Here is a 15,621-nt window from a genome sequence, read left to right on the forward strand (position 1 = left end):
AAAAAAAACGTCTCCTATTACAGTATATGTTTGTTAAAAATGATATTTTCTCTCGAAACGAAATGTTAATCAAATTGTCCAACCAAGTGTTCAATATAGATATAAGACAAAATGCCTACAAGGCATTGTCTAATACATAAAACACATTTTATACAATAGCTTACGTCAGATGTATATCTGACAGCTGTCCATAATACACGTGATATATAAAAGATTTAGAATAAATTGGTTTGCAACCATTGTTTAAATAAATATGTTACATGATACGTGTACACTATCTTTTTGCTACGCTACGCGGGTCTTTTAAAACTGACATTCGTTTAGATAATGCCGAGAGATTGCTTCGTCGTACAAAACGTGTTTATGGTAGGCGTAAAGGGGCCGGCTTACAACCAGGAAGTTTAGAAAACGAGGAAGTGTCTATTTTTAGACAGTTTCAATGTTTTCGTCTGCTTGCAATTGTTGAGCGGTTCAGAACCAGATAATCAATGTTTTTAATATTACGCCTAATACAGAAAGTGACCGAAAAGGTAGGAACATGACCACAGAGTGGACAGTAATATTGGCCCTGTCTCTGACGGTCAACGGGTGTGTTTTAATACATTGTTTGTGTCTAAAGGGACGTTCATACCTGGCAAGGAAATGCTGCTGTAACAAATATAATTTACTCATCGTCGCCAGCCAGGTATATGCGGATAAGCCGGAACACTTAGCCAGAAGGTAAATAGATCATGTCTTTTCGCTCGTGTTAGTAAATTTGTTTTAATCTGATTTGTCACGACATTAACCATCAAATATATTAATTTTTATAGGTGTGATGTCTCTATGTACAGGTATAATGTCTAAATGTACAGGTATGGTGTGTATGTGTGGAGGTATGGTGTGTATGTGTAGAAGTATGGTGTCTATATGTACAGGTATGGTGTCTATGTGTACAGGTATAGTGTCTATGTGTACAGGTATGGTGTGTATGTGTAGAGGTATGGTGTCTATATGTACAGGTATGGTGTCTATGTGTACAGGTATGGTGTGTATGTGTAGAGGTATGGTGTGTATGTGTAGAGGTATGGTGTGTATGTGTAGAGGTATGGTGTCTATATGTACAGGTATGGTGTCTATGTGTACAGGTATAGTGTCTTTGTGTAGAAGTATGGTGTCTATGTGTAGAGGTATGGTGTCTATGTGTACAGGTATGGTGTATATGTGTACATGTATGGTGTCTATGTATATAGGTATGGTGTCTATGTGTACAGGTATGGTGTCTATATGTACAGGTATGATGTCTATATGTACAGGTATGGTGTTTATATGTACAGGTGTGATGTCTATGTATATAGGTATGGTGTCTATATGTACAGGTATGATGTCTATATGTACAGGTATGGTGTTTATGTGTACAAGTATGGTGTCTATGTGTACAGGTATGGTGTTTATATGTACATGTATGATGTCTATGTACAGGTATGGTGTCAATATGTACATGTATGGTGTCTATGTGTACAGGTATGGTATCTATATTCACAGATAAGGTGTCTATATGTACAGATATGGTGTTAATGTGTATAGGTATGGTGTCTATATGTACATATATGGTGTCTATGTACAGGTATGGTGTATATGGTATATGTACTGTTATGATGTCTATGTACAGGTATGGTGTGTATATATACAGGTATGGTGTCTATGTGTACAGTTATGGTGTATTTGGTATATATACTGGTATGATGTCTATGTGTAGAGGTATGGTGTCTATATATACAGGTATGGTGGCTATGTGTACAAGTATAGTGTCTATATATACAGGTATGGTGTCTATGTGTACAGGTATGGTGTCTATGTACAGGTATGGTGTATATGGTCTATGTACTGGTATGATGTCTATGTGTACAGGTATGGTGTATATGGTCTATGTACGGGTATGATGTCTATGTACAGGTATGGTGTCTATGTTTACAGGTATGGTGTCTATGTGTAGAGGTATGGTGTCTATATGTACAGGTATGGTGTCTATGTGTACAAGTATGGTGTCTATATATACAGGTATGGTGTCTATGTTTACAGGTATGGTGTCTATGTGTAGAGGTATGGTGTCTATATGTACAGGTATGGTGTCTATGTGTACAAGTATGGTGTCTATATATACTGGTATGATGTCTATGTGTAGAGGTATGGTGTCTATATATACAGGTATGGTGTCTATGTGTACAAGTATGGTGTCTATATATACAGGTATGGTGTCTATGTGTACAGGTATGGTGTCTATGTGTACAGGTATGGTGTATATGGTCTATGTACGGGTATGATGTCTATGTACAGGTATGGTGTCTATGTTTAAAGGTATGGTGTCTATGTGTACAGGTATGGTGTCTATGTGTACAGGTATGGTGTATATGGTCTATGTACGGGTATGATGTCTATGTACAGGTATGGTGTCTATGTTTACCGGTATATGATGTATGTATTCCTACTGTATCTTATTGTTAAACACCAGTTTGCCATCTGTATACTTTTTACCTGTTGTGTATTCTGGTTGCGATGGCCTTTATTAGCTCAGCAGAGTGTATTTGTTGGATGCCATATTGGATATACTTGGGCATGGTGTTTCATTTCAATTCACCAGAAACTGTAACACAATACTGGGCGTAGACCTGAAACTCTTCTTTGTAAACAACGGATAAGAGAGCGGCGGCAGATTGGATAAACAATTATTAATAGAAAAAAAAATTAAAAAGAGACTGCATTTGCAATCGACAGGGATATGTAGGGGATTCCCCGTCGATTTTCCGCATAAAACTATTTTTAGGAATCGATCAATGCAATAGACACGTTCTCACATGTTATGTATTGATTCCAACACGGAAATGACAATGTATGTGATTGGTGAATTAACGCTCACAACGGGATTGGTTGTGACATTTTTGAACAGTTGATCATATTGATGACGTCATCCAGGAACAACATTGTCCTATATATTGTTAATTGTATCTAACAATAGATATTTACATATGACAGTTTATCTTGAGTTGTCTGATAAAGAGATATGCTAACATAACAGCCTGCTCATCAATGCCTCTCGAACACTACACATATCTATTCCGCAGTTTTATTCTTTACTTTAGGTATACATGTACACTGTAGTAAGAATTTCTCCTACTTATGTGTACAAAGATGAAATTTTAGCAACCTTTGCATGCGTCGGCGTTGATGTAATGTTTTATACATATATAATTACACATCGATGGTAAAATGAAGCATTCCCCCGCTTACCTATGATTAAATCAAAACAATTACTGCTGTTGACTAAAAACATCATCTTCAAACACATTTTGTAATTGCCTGACATCCCTGTAATACTTTTAGATATATAACACATATCTCCTGGGATGTTGAAATAGCGGTCTCTTAAAAAATGTGCTTGAAAGTGGGGTTGTAGGGGAAATGAGTTATTACATTTAGTTAACGACCATCAATGGTTTCAGCTCGTACGTAACTTTATCTTTCCGTCGATGAGTTATTTGCAGGCATAACTCTGTTGTGAATTACGTTAAAGGTCACCGACAACGATTTTACAGGTCTCTGTGCTTAATGTAGATGTCACGTGAATATAGTAGCCTTAATCGATGTTCACCTCTTGATACGGCTGTAGCCGAGTACAGTTGAGTTTGGTTACCTGTCCACTCTTCGGTTTCATATGGTCGTGTTCGGAAATCTTCGGCACCAAAAATCTGTGACGTCATTTCTGCTATAGCACATCTGTCAGGTGGTACTGACTGTTGTAAATGCCAGAATGCCGAGCCATGGAAATTTCCTTGTTTCGACCGCGAATCCGCGTATAGACAGTCAGAGCCTTTCGGACAAGGCACAGTATTGAAAGAAAAGTCTTGCTCTATGCCCACTGACCGCTGCGGAATATGTATTTAGCGCTGCACCGAACAAAGGATGTGCTCTGTTTGTAACCTGGGTTATACTTATTCTAAATACACAAAACCAGACTCTGATTGCAATTGAAATATGCCATTTATTAAAAATAACAAATGACGACAGAAAATATGACGATTACAACTTCCTGTTTATTAACAGTACAGTAATCAACTGTACTTAATGTTAACCAATCAGAGATATCCTAAAAAATATACCCAGGACTACAAAGATGGGGAGCAAATTAGCCATCATATAGCCAAGCAATTCCATTAATGTTGGAATAAATTGCTAATCTATATATGTACACTGATTATTTGTGTTCACCACAACTTCCGAGTGTTTCACCCTTCGACTTTTTCCGTCTATATTTATTTTATGTACAGTACAAAGGTACTCCATAAGATTAACAGCGGGTGCTACACCCACAAACATAATCAAATGTTTTTGGTTCATAATGCTGCGATACAAGCTGACAAACAAACGGGATAGGAGGAAGATAAATATATAGTGACTCCTAACTTGTAATATCAATTGAAATACATGTACACAAACATAGGTAGACCGAAGGATTCTTACTACAGGTAGTGTATATGGTTCTTAACGTCCAATTTCGATAATGGTTCTTAACTTTAAACAAACGAATTTATCTTCCTGCTAGCTAGGAAACATGGAAATAAGACTGAACACTCACTTGTATTGTCAGGTTAACCGAGAGAATGGCAGTCGATGATTTTTAAGTGGAAATGTCAGCGCTGGCATTTTAAAAAAGCACAGGTGATTTGGTATTCAGCCAATCAAAGACAGGATTTTAGGTGATAAGTTCTCTTCCTTGTCTGTGATGACTGATAACCTAAACTGTTTGTATAGCTTCAACCTGATGTATTTTTTGTTAGAACAGGAATAATGGCTGTACAAGTTTAAAGCGGTCTATTTCCTCACCAATTATAACCAACAAGTGCAAAGTACATATATCGCACATGTAAATATGATAGATGAAGACTTTTTAATGCTCGGCCAATTCGCTGTGGCAAAACTTGCACAAGCATGTTTGAGCCTATCAGCAGAATATCATAGGAGTGAAGTCAACAAGCCTAGCTTAGGTTGTGTGTTATATAGATGTGTGTCATTGTTTTATTCTGCTAATTCAAGAGTTTGTTTTCCTCTTTATTGACAGAGTGACGGAACAGTTGGTGCTGGTGGTCGCTGTTGTCTTTAGTTTGGTCCTTATAAGTGTGTCTGGTGTTCTGTCTTCACCCTTCCAGAGCAAAATTGACCCCGCCTTTAAAGACGCTGTCCAGGTCGCTCTGGCCATCTATCTTGGCAAGTATGTGTATGTGATAGCCCAACATATTTATATACCGAAGCCCACAAACATGGCACGTCTGCGCATCGACATAGTCCATCACGTTACAACTGTTGTCTGCTACTCAATTTTTGTGATATATATGCAGAATTTACTTTTAGCTCTTGTTGGCATCACTATGGAGATGAATACGACGGTCATCGAATTTGCCCGAACAGCTAAAGACATGAACGAGAATAAGACAAGTTTTTATCGGAAGTTAAGCATCGTTGGTTGTGTCGTCACGTCTATTTTCCGAGGAGCAGTGCCGTTTGTGTTTCTGGTATTATGTATTTGTCGAGAAACGCCATTCAGCATGAAGTATGCGCCGCTAACGGCTTTCTTTGTAAGTTTAATATTTTTTTCTGTGATTAATGTTTGGTTAATACTTAATTCAGTTCAGAGACTATATAATGTGTACAGCTACCACAGCATGGGTTTGACCGGAAGTGACGATTATACCCGACCCACGTGTGCACCAGGAACCACAAATGTTGATATGAGAAACAACAATTTAGGATATGTACGAAGCTATGACAATAGAAATATTTCTACTTGTGAGGATGAAAAACTTAATATTAATAAGAAGAATTTTACAAAAGAGTCGATCCGACTACCATTTGCATTGCACGTGGACAAGATGATTGATAATTGTTCTCTGGTTTTTACGAGTTCCCAAGACGAGGAAGATGAGAATCATATAAACGATAGAATAAATGCTTCTATAATTCGAAACAATATCGGGACTTTAAGACAAAGCAATGATTCCACCACTTCGGACATATCTGGTGATTACATGGTGGCAGTTTTACCCGAACTTAATAACATTCAATGTACGTCGCACCCATTATTGAATTCAACGGCAGGTGAAAGGGCAAGTGATCACGTGACGTATGTAATGCCTAACCTGCCGATTGGCGCTGACAAGAGTCCTTCTGTAGAAGCGGACGGCGTATCTAGTGACGCGAGCAGTTAATCACGTGTTAAAGTATTTCATATAATTTTTATTATGTTTTAAGTCCACTTGCACTGAAACCATATCTACCTTTGAAGGTATAACCAAATATCGTTATTAATTGATATTAGATTGGTACCAAGATATTTCACATAGTCTGCATAGCTCGGATACGATTGTCTTTGTTAGAAACGTTGTCTTCCTCAATTGTTACTATGTTTAGTTATCGTCTCAATATGACGTTCATTTGTTGTAACTGTTAGATGATAAGTAATATTCATTGCCTCCAGCAGTGTCCCACGTGTTCAAAATCTAACGATAATGCCACTAAAACGCAGATGAAAAAAGTCTGTTTCATATTCATTTCACAACTTCGGTTTATTCAAATTTCTGTTTCGATTTGGCAGAAAAAACAGGGGTTAGGCATTTCTTTTATGTGTTCTTGTTTTAAAATGACCAATGGTAGAACTAGTGATTTAACATTACGTAGTAAATGTTACATTAAACTTAAATACGACGTTTGTTTTTATTTTATATCTACTGTATATACTCGTCATTTATTTACCTATGATAACTTCATCACAAACATCAATACCCATCACAGTAATATTACACATATCAATACACATTACAGTTATATTACACATATCAATACACATAACAGTAATATAAGACATCAATTCACATTACAGTAATATTACACATATCAATACACATTACAGTAATATTACACATATCAATACACATTACAGTAATATTACACATATCAATATACATTACAGTAATATTACACATATCAATACACATTACAGTAATATAAGACATCAATTCACATTACAGTAATATTACACATATCAATATGACAGTATATATTACATATATCAACATCACAGTAATATTACACATATCAATACACATCACAGTAATATTACACATATCAATACACATCACAGTAATATTACACATATCAATATACATCACAGTAATATTACACATATCAATACACATCACAGTAATATTACACATATCAATATATATCACAGTAATATTACACATATCAATACACATCACAGTATTATTACACATATCAATACACATCACAGTAATATTACACATATCAATACACATTACAGAAATATATGATATAGACATCACAGTAATAGTGCATTTAACAATACACATTACAGTAGTATTACACATATCAATATACATTACAGAAATATATGATATAGACATCACAGAAATATATGATATAGACTTCACAGTAATAGTGCATTTAACAATACAAACTATAGATATACTACATATCCAAATGCACTCCTCTGTTATATAACACACAATACACACCACAGTTATATTACATATTTCACAAAAATATTAAAATAACAGAATAAAACAAGAAAAATCGAGAAATGGGAGAAATATAATCTGACCTTAACTTTTCATTGTGTATTGTGTAAAAGAATTCCATTTACGTTGTTTGAAATAACGTGATATTCCGTTGGGAAATAGAGGAACTGAAACTATAACCAGGAAGTGGCAATTTGACAGATACTGAGGTGTAAGCTTGCTGTCACGTAAAGGTCACACACAGACGTCGCGTGTAACAGAGATTATCTAACTATATTATCTTAATGTACACCGCATATCCATACATATATGTGTATATGCATATGATTTTTAAATTGCTATTTTTATCAGGTTTTTCTAGTTACCGACTAGGTTATGTCATACCGACTGAGAGCCGGAGCGTTCATTTTAGAAAGGGAACAAATGTATAAGCGTTTGTTCTTGACCCTCTGGGCTGGAAGGGGTTGACTAAAACGGGGAAATTTTTAAAGTTCTTGAAAATACTACTCCTCCTGTCAGAATTATCAGATTTTGTCTGAATTTGGGCCGAGACTTTCGTATGTGAAAGGGAAACACTATTTTTAATGAAAGGTAGGTGTCGCCCCCTGGTCGAGGGGTCCCAATAGGGTAAATAGGGCAAATTTTACAAAATATTACTTCTCCTGTAGGAATGATTAGATTTAATCTAAATTTGGTCAGTGGCATTCTTGGGTAAATGGGAATCAATTTCGTATTAAATGTAGGTGTCTTCCCCTTTGGAGTGAAGGATAGGGACCCGATATGGGAAATAGAACAAATTCGTTAAAATCCCGCTCCTTCTGTTGTAACACTAAAATAGTTATAATTTTGTCTGCATTATTTTAAGGTGAAGGGAAATTAATCATACAGAAACGTTGGGTGTCGGCCCCTTGGGGCGAGAGGAGGGGAAGGGATGGGCGATGAATAGATTTTGTCCAAATTTGATCTGAGGTTGAAGGTGAAATTTTTAATAAACAATGGATGTCGGTCCCCATTTGTAGGAGAGGTGGTGCCCAATATGGGAAATCGAAGAAATTCTTTAAAATCCTACTCCTCCTGTAGAAATGAATGAGCGGGATAGATGGGGCCATTAGAGCGGAAATAGAACAAGGTCTTTAAAATCCTACTTCTCCTGTAGGAATGAATGAGCGGGATAGATGGGGCCTTAAAGGTCTTTAAAATCCGAAAATAGAAATAGCAGGATTCTGTCTGGTCAGAAGCATGAATGGTTTGACTGACTCCCTAAGGACAGAGTTTTGGGGCCAAATTTGAAAATGGATACGTTGTATGTTGTGTACTTGGTTATTTAGAATTCCTTAATTAGCTTTAATGAAACACATCCAGGCAAGTAAAACCAGGTGAGCAATGCAGTCCCAATTAGCCTCTTGATTTATTTTATTTATCTAATTGTTCATGTTCATCCAAGTGTGAATTTCTTCATAAGAAAACGCCAATAATACTGAGCCTTGGTCTCACAAAGTATTGCATTGTTTTTATTAAAGTCACGTGCCGTTTGGTGTAAAGACACACATCAAGTGTCAGTCCATTCATATCGACTTGACAAAAATGAAATATTTTAAACAATTTAAAAAAATAAAGGTTCGTTCCTCTTTGAGAAAGGACAAAAACCATAAGACTCCCTTAAATATAACCCTTAAACATTCGTCAAAAAGCCTTCATTTCATATCAATATCTCTTAAAGTTCACAGAACAATGACTCTAACAGAAAACCATAAAACGACGTGAAACTCCAAATCGATTTGTCACACGCTCTTACTTAGTCTGTATATGGCTGGGCATAAAACTTCATACCAACAAAACATTTCAAAATGATTTCAAGCTTCAAATGACTATAGATCTTTCCAAAGGGATATATGTATTGTAATCTATTGTAATATATTGCTGTTGAATCTGATTCGTAATTCGTTATTGAAACAAAATAAGATAATTCATCTTGGTACAAGAAAAAAACAAGTATTCTTATTCATTCACCATAGATTTCTTTTTTTATTTTCTATATTATTGTTTTGTGTAGACCGTCCCTATTTTGCTAACATTGGGGACCGTAAAGTTATCTCCCTTGCCCGTTTAGCAATTCTTAAACCACGTCATATATGCAACACGAATCTGTTAATTACGCGTTCAAAAAGACAGCCAGTGGTTAATTTCTGTGTACTGTTACAATGTATACACACAACAATATTTATCGAGCAAGATACGTAAATTTTACATTTCAATCTACAAAATATAACGCGATGTTCGATCCAGTTGCATTATCAAATTACTTGATATTCCAGATATGACGACTGCATAAAACCACCATCTTATCTCGACTACTTTAATCATTGACGATGGGGATATATAAAATATCGTATCTTCATTATATCAAAAAGTATAAGAGACTTTATCATGAAAAATTATTTAGAGATACCAAACCAAGATATTTTAAGATACCAAGTTATCTAAAGCTACCAAACCCAAGTTATTTAGAAATACCAAACCCAAGTGATTTAAAAATATCAAACCCAAGTTATTCAGAGATATCAAATCCAAAGTATTCAGAGATTTTGAAGAATACAATAGTATGCAGTTATTGACTGGGGTTGAAGGCAACAGATGATCTGTTGAACCCTCAGCAAACTGTTGCCCTCGGCCTTCTATTACTGGTTGCCATTTTGTTGTGCAGACGATAAGAGAAGATAACTCTTATCTAAACAAAACATCGTTATCACTCGGGCGTACTCGTATGTTTCCGTAAAGCGGTCAACAGTCGATTTTAACAGTTAAACTTTTGACATTTCTTTCTCTCTCTATATATATAGGAACTGAATCTACCGCGTAAAACGATGCTTGTTTTAGAAGATTCCATTTTAACAGGTTGTACCCCCAGGTGGATTAGTAAATGTGAATGGTATTTTGTAGTAGATCTGTCGTTTGTTTTCGCTGACAGTCTTTCTCATCATATATCTATGTTAAAAAATCTTATTTGGTTTAAAGGCGGGCATGTTTATAATCTATCATTACGTAAAGAAAGTATATGCTGTTCCGTTTTGAATGTTACTTCTCCAGGAGTTGGGCTTTTTCCATTGTCACATCATTTAAGAGCCTATTTGGATTTTTGACATTTTTGACATTTGTACTGGGTTGAAGTTCTTATGGTATATGATGCCTGAATTAATTTTTCCTTCTTATTTTGCGCTAAAAAAAAGCCAAGAATTATAATTCGAATTTCATCAAGAGAGAAAAAAACAGTTAAAGGGAGACAATGCGTTATATTTGTGCCGATTGGAAATCGAGGTCACTAACCTCAAAATATGTGGTTGATAATGATTTACAGTGACTCATTCATCAATACTCTTTATCAAACGGTCCTACTCATCTATCGAATCATTCATTCAATCAATCACTCCTATTCATTCATTCATATTCCCAATAGTTGTCATTAACTGTGAGTTGACTAAGTAATCCAGATCAGTGTATATTCTATACAATATTCGTATGTCACGCTTAGAGAAAGACTTTGGGTATTATCATAACTATTTAAGATCGGAGAACTTGTATGATGTGTAACATATCTATATAAACTGAAGGCTTCAGACATAATTCGGATACTTAAGGTATATGATGCCTTAATTAATATTTTTTCTCTTATTTTGCGCTAAAAAAAGCCAAGAATTATAATTCGAACTTGTCCACGAGAAAAAACAGTTAAAGGGGGATAATACATTATATTTGGGCCGATTGGAAATCGAGATCACTAACCTCGAAATATGTGGTTTGGTATATTTTCAAGTCACTCATTCATTAATCTTTATCAAACAGTCCTATTCATCTATCGAATCATTCATTAATTCATTAATTCCTACAAATTCAATCATTCATTCATTCTCATTCATGTGTCATGCTTAGAGAAAGACTTTGGGTATTATTATAACTATTTTTTGTCCAACAACAAATTTAAGATCGGGGTACTTATATAATGTGTAACATATCAGTTTACCAGGAATTGTAGTTTATTTAATTTGATATTAGTAATTGACATTTTATACTAAAATTGTACATACAGAGGAATGTAATCAACCTATTAAGTCTATTTATGATGACGCACTGTAATTCAATATATGACTTAATTTGGGAGGGTATGGGCTAATTCAAATTATCATTTGTCATCGTGTTATTTCTACATACGTATCCAGCCGTTTACAACATGGTGATCATTATCACTTGACCGCCTTCCATGACTACACGGTCACCTTCATCTTATAACACAACCAGTAGAAACATTAGAGTGATTGACTACACGGTGTACACGTTCATCCATATAACACAACCAGTAGAAGATGTTTTTATAACACAATGTAGAAGGAGAGTGTGACTGACTACACGGTCACCTTCATCCTATAACACAACCAGTAGAAGATTAGAGTGTGACGTTTCCATACTACAACCTTCATCCTTATAACACAACCAGTAGAAGATTAGAGTGTGAACATTGACTACACGGTCACCTTCATCTTATAACACGACACGTAGAAGATTAGAGTGTGACGTTTCCATGACTACACGGTCACCTTCATCTTATAACACAACCAGTAGAAGATTAGAGTGTGACGTTTCCATGACTACACGGTCACCTTCATCTTATAACACAACCAGTACCTTCATCTTATAACACATTAAAAGAGTGTGACGTTTCCATGACTACACGGTCACCTTCATCTTATAACACAACCAGTAGAAGATTAGAGTGTGACGTTTCCATGACTACACGGTCACCTTCATCTTATAACACAACCAGTAGAAGATTAGAGTGTGACGTTTCCATGACTACACGGTCACCTTCATCTTATAACACAACCAGTAGAAGATTAGAGTGTGACGTTTCCATGACTACATCACCTTCATCTTATAACACAACCAGTAGAAGATTAGAGTGTGACGTTTCCATGACTACACGGTCACCTTCATCTTATAACACAACCAGTAGAAGATTAGAGTGTGACGTTTCCATGACTACACGGTCACCTTCATCTTATAACACAACCAGTAGAAGATTAGAGTGTGACGTTTCCATGACTACACGGTCACCTTCATCTTATAACACAACCAGTAGAAGATTAGAGTGTGACGTTTCCATGACTACACGGTCACCTTCATCTTATAACACAACCAGTAGAAGATTAGAGTGTGACGTTTCCATGACTACACGGTCACCTTCATCTTATAACACAACCAGTAGAAGATTAGAGTGTGACGTTTCCATGACTACACGGTCACCTTCATCTTATAACACAACCAGTAGAAGAAGATTAGAGTGTGACGTTTCCATGACTACACGGTCACCTTCATCTTATAACACAACCAGTAGAAGATTAGAGTGTGACGTTTCCATGACTACACGGTCACCTTCATCTTATAACACAACCAGTAGAAGATTAGAGTGTGACGTTTCCATGACTACACGGTCACCTTCATCTTATAACACAACCAGTAGAAGATTAGAGTGTGACGTTTCCATGACTACACGGTCACCTTCATCTTATAACACAACCAGTAGAAGATTAGAGTGTGACGTTTCCATGACTACACGGTCACCTTCATCTTATAACACAACCAGTAGAAGATTAGAGTGTGACGTTTCCATGACTACACGGTCACCTTCATCTTATAACACAACCAGTAGAAGATTAGAGTGTGACGTTTCCATGACTACACGGTCACCTTCATCTTATAACACAACCAGTAGAAGATTAGAGTGTGACGTTTCCATGACTACACGGTCACCTTCATCTTATAACACAACCAGTAGAAGATTAGAGTGTGACGTTTCCATGACTACACGGTCACCTTCATCTTATAACACAACCAGTAGAAGATTAGAGTGTGACGTTTCCATGACTACACGGTCACCTTCATCTTATAACACAACCAGTAGAAGATTAGAGTGTGACGTTTCCATGACTACACGGTCACCTTCATCTTATAACACAACCAGTAGAAGATTAGAGTGTGACGTTTCCATGACTACACGGTCACCTTCATCTTATAACACAACCAGTAGAAGATTAGAGTGTGACGTTTCCATGACTACACGGTCACGAGATCTTATAACACAACCAGTAGAAGATTAGAGTGTGACGTTTACTAATACTGTGACGAGATGGTAAGGAATCGAACCACTTTGTCTGCTGTACTGTAATAGTGTGACGAGATGGTAAGGAATCGGTCAACCTTTTCGGCTGTACTATAAAAGTGTGACGAGATGGTAAGGAATCGACAAACTTTTTCGGCTGTACTATAATAGTGTGACGAGATGGTAAGGAATCGGTCAACCTTTTCGGCTGTACTGTAATAGTGTGACGAGATGGTAAGGAATCGAACCACTTTTTCGGCTGTACTACTATAATCCTAATCTACTGGTTGTGTTAGAAGAACTTCTATTCTACATTTACCATATATTCAATAATAGACATGAAATTATGCACACAAACATACTATATTGATTTGTTTCCTTTGGATTGATGATGTGTATATAGGGTCTGGCTCTGCCATTAAACATATATATATCATATAATGCTAAACTATTGAACAAACGACCTTACCTCTTGGGACTTACCTTTATAGTACAGCAGTACAGTGGTGCCAGATAGTATCAACAAAAACTGTATGTGATAATTTGTAAAATGTTGAAAATGTTTGTGATAATGTGTTAGTGATGAAACTGTATGTGATAATGTGTTAGTGATGAAACTGTATGTGATAATGTGTTAGTGATGAAACTGTATGTGATAATGTGTTAGTGATGAAACTGTATGTGATAATGTGTTAGTAATGAAACTGTATGTGATGATGTGTTAGTGATGAAACTGTATGTGATAATGTGTTAGTGATGAAACTGTATGTGATAATGTGTTAGTGATGAAACTGTATGTGATGATGTGTTAGTGATGAAACTGTATGTGATAATGTGTTAGTGATGAAACTGTTTGTGATAATGTGTTAGTGATGAAACTGTGTGTGATAATGTGTTAGTGATGAAACTGTGTGTGATAATGTGTTAGTGATGAAACTGTATGTGATAATGTGTTAGTGATGAAACTGTATGTGATAATGTGTCAGTGATGAAACTGTTTGTGATAATATGTAAATTTTATTGTATAGTTTAAATGATAAAGTTATATGTAATAACTCGAATTAATTCAACTTAGATCCGTCTCTAATGATTCCTTACTGAATTGCTCATTTTATTATTTGAACGCTTGGACTTTACAATGTACAATATTAATATTGATGTGGCGTAGTATTGTGATTGTGACCAAGATTTGAGACATATATTCATAATTAAATTTTATGAAAGACTCTTCAAGTAAGATTGAGAATTTGTTGATATTAGAAATAGATTATATGGTGAAACAACTTGTTAGGTGCGACTCACCTCACTATCTCAGGTGCCCGATTATGCATTGTGCGGTAAATCAACTTCATGAACGAATCGTTCAACAGTTTCATTAAAAACGTTCTGTAACACTGAATGACAGGGGTACAGATTAAACAGTAATTATGTAACTACAGAAACATTTAAAGGTATGGCTGTATTTAACTTTGGCATTGGTGTTTATAGCGAGATCGGTTCATTAAATCTGAAGAGCAATGTTCACCCAGGTGACAGTGTTGTGAGTGCGACTTAAGGACGTAACATAAGGAATGTTTTACCGGTTCACGGTGATATTTTAAGTTGGAAATTTGTCCAGTGTTTACCTGTCAGATTCATTTGATATTTTGTACCTATCGTTATGGTCGCAGGTAAACACGTCACGCTTCGATGATTGTGAACGGACTACAAACCGTATATTTCTCACCCGTACCCTCTAACTGGTAGTGTATGGGGATCGTAATACTTTTACTTTAAATTGTGTAAGAGAACACAGCGCACGTGGAGTGATGTATCAGTCCATTATTGTAAGTGATTTCCTATCATAGCCTGGAGTAATTTGTGATATACATCTTTGGAATCATTCCAGTTGTTTGATTGATA

The 15,621-nt window shown here is 35.9% G+C and overlaps 1 protein-coding gene across 1 annotated transcript; it reads left to right on the forward strand.

The window, feature by feature from the left end:
• Positions 1-538: 538 nt before the first annotated feature.
• Positions 539-6,296, forward strand: LOC132559823 (uncharacterized). The gene is made up of 2 exons (XM_060224454.1): positions 539-720; positions 5,096-6,296. Exons 1-2 carry the CDS (start codon positions 539-541, stop codon positions 6,237-6,239), a joined length of 1,326 nt encoding a protein of 441 aa, XP_060080437.1. The 3' UTR covers positions 6,240-6,296.
• The last annotated feature ends 9,325 nt before the right edge of the window (positions 6,297-15,621 follow it).

The sequence above is a fragment of the Ylistrum balloti genome, unplaced genomic scaffold, assembly GCF_031769215.1.
Source record: "Ylistrum balloti isolate Yb309-2 unplaced genomic scaffold, AGI_CSIRO_Ybal_v1 Utg369664, whole genome shotgun sequence".
Classification (NCBI taxonomy): domain Eukaryota; kingdom Metazoa; phylum Mollusca; class Bivalvia; order Pectinida; family Pectinidae; genus Ylistrum; species Ylistrum balloti.

What these genes read in the sequence shown, in the direction of transcription:
- LOC132559823 (XM_060224454.1), top strand. Translation starts at nt 539, where the DNA reads ATGACCACAGAGTGGACAGTAATATTGGCCCTGTCTCTGACGGTCAAC. An exon ending in CCGGAACACTTAGCCAGAAG is followed by an intron (nt 721 to 5,095) that starts GTAAATAGATCA and finishes CTTTATTGACAG; the next exon opens with AGTGACGGAACAGTTGGTGC.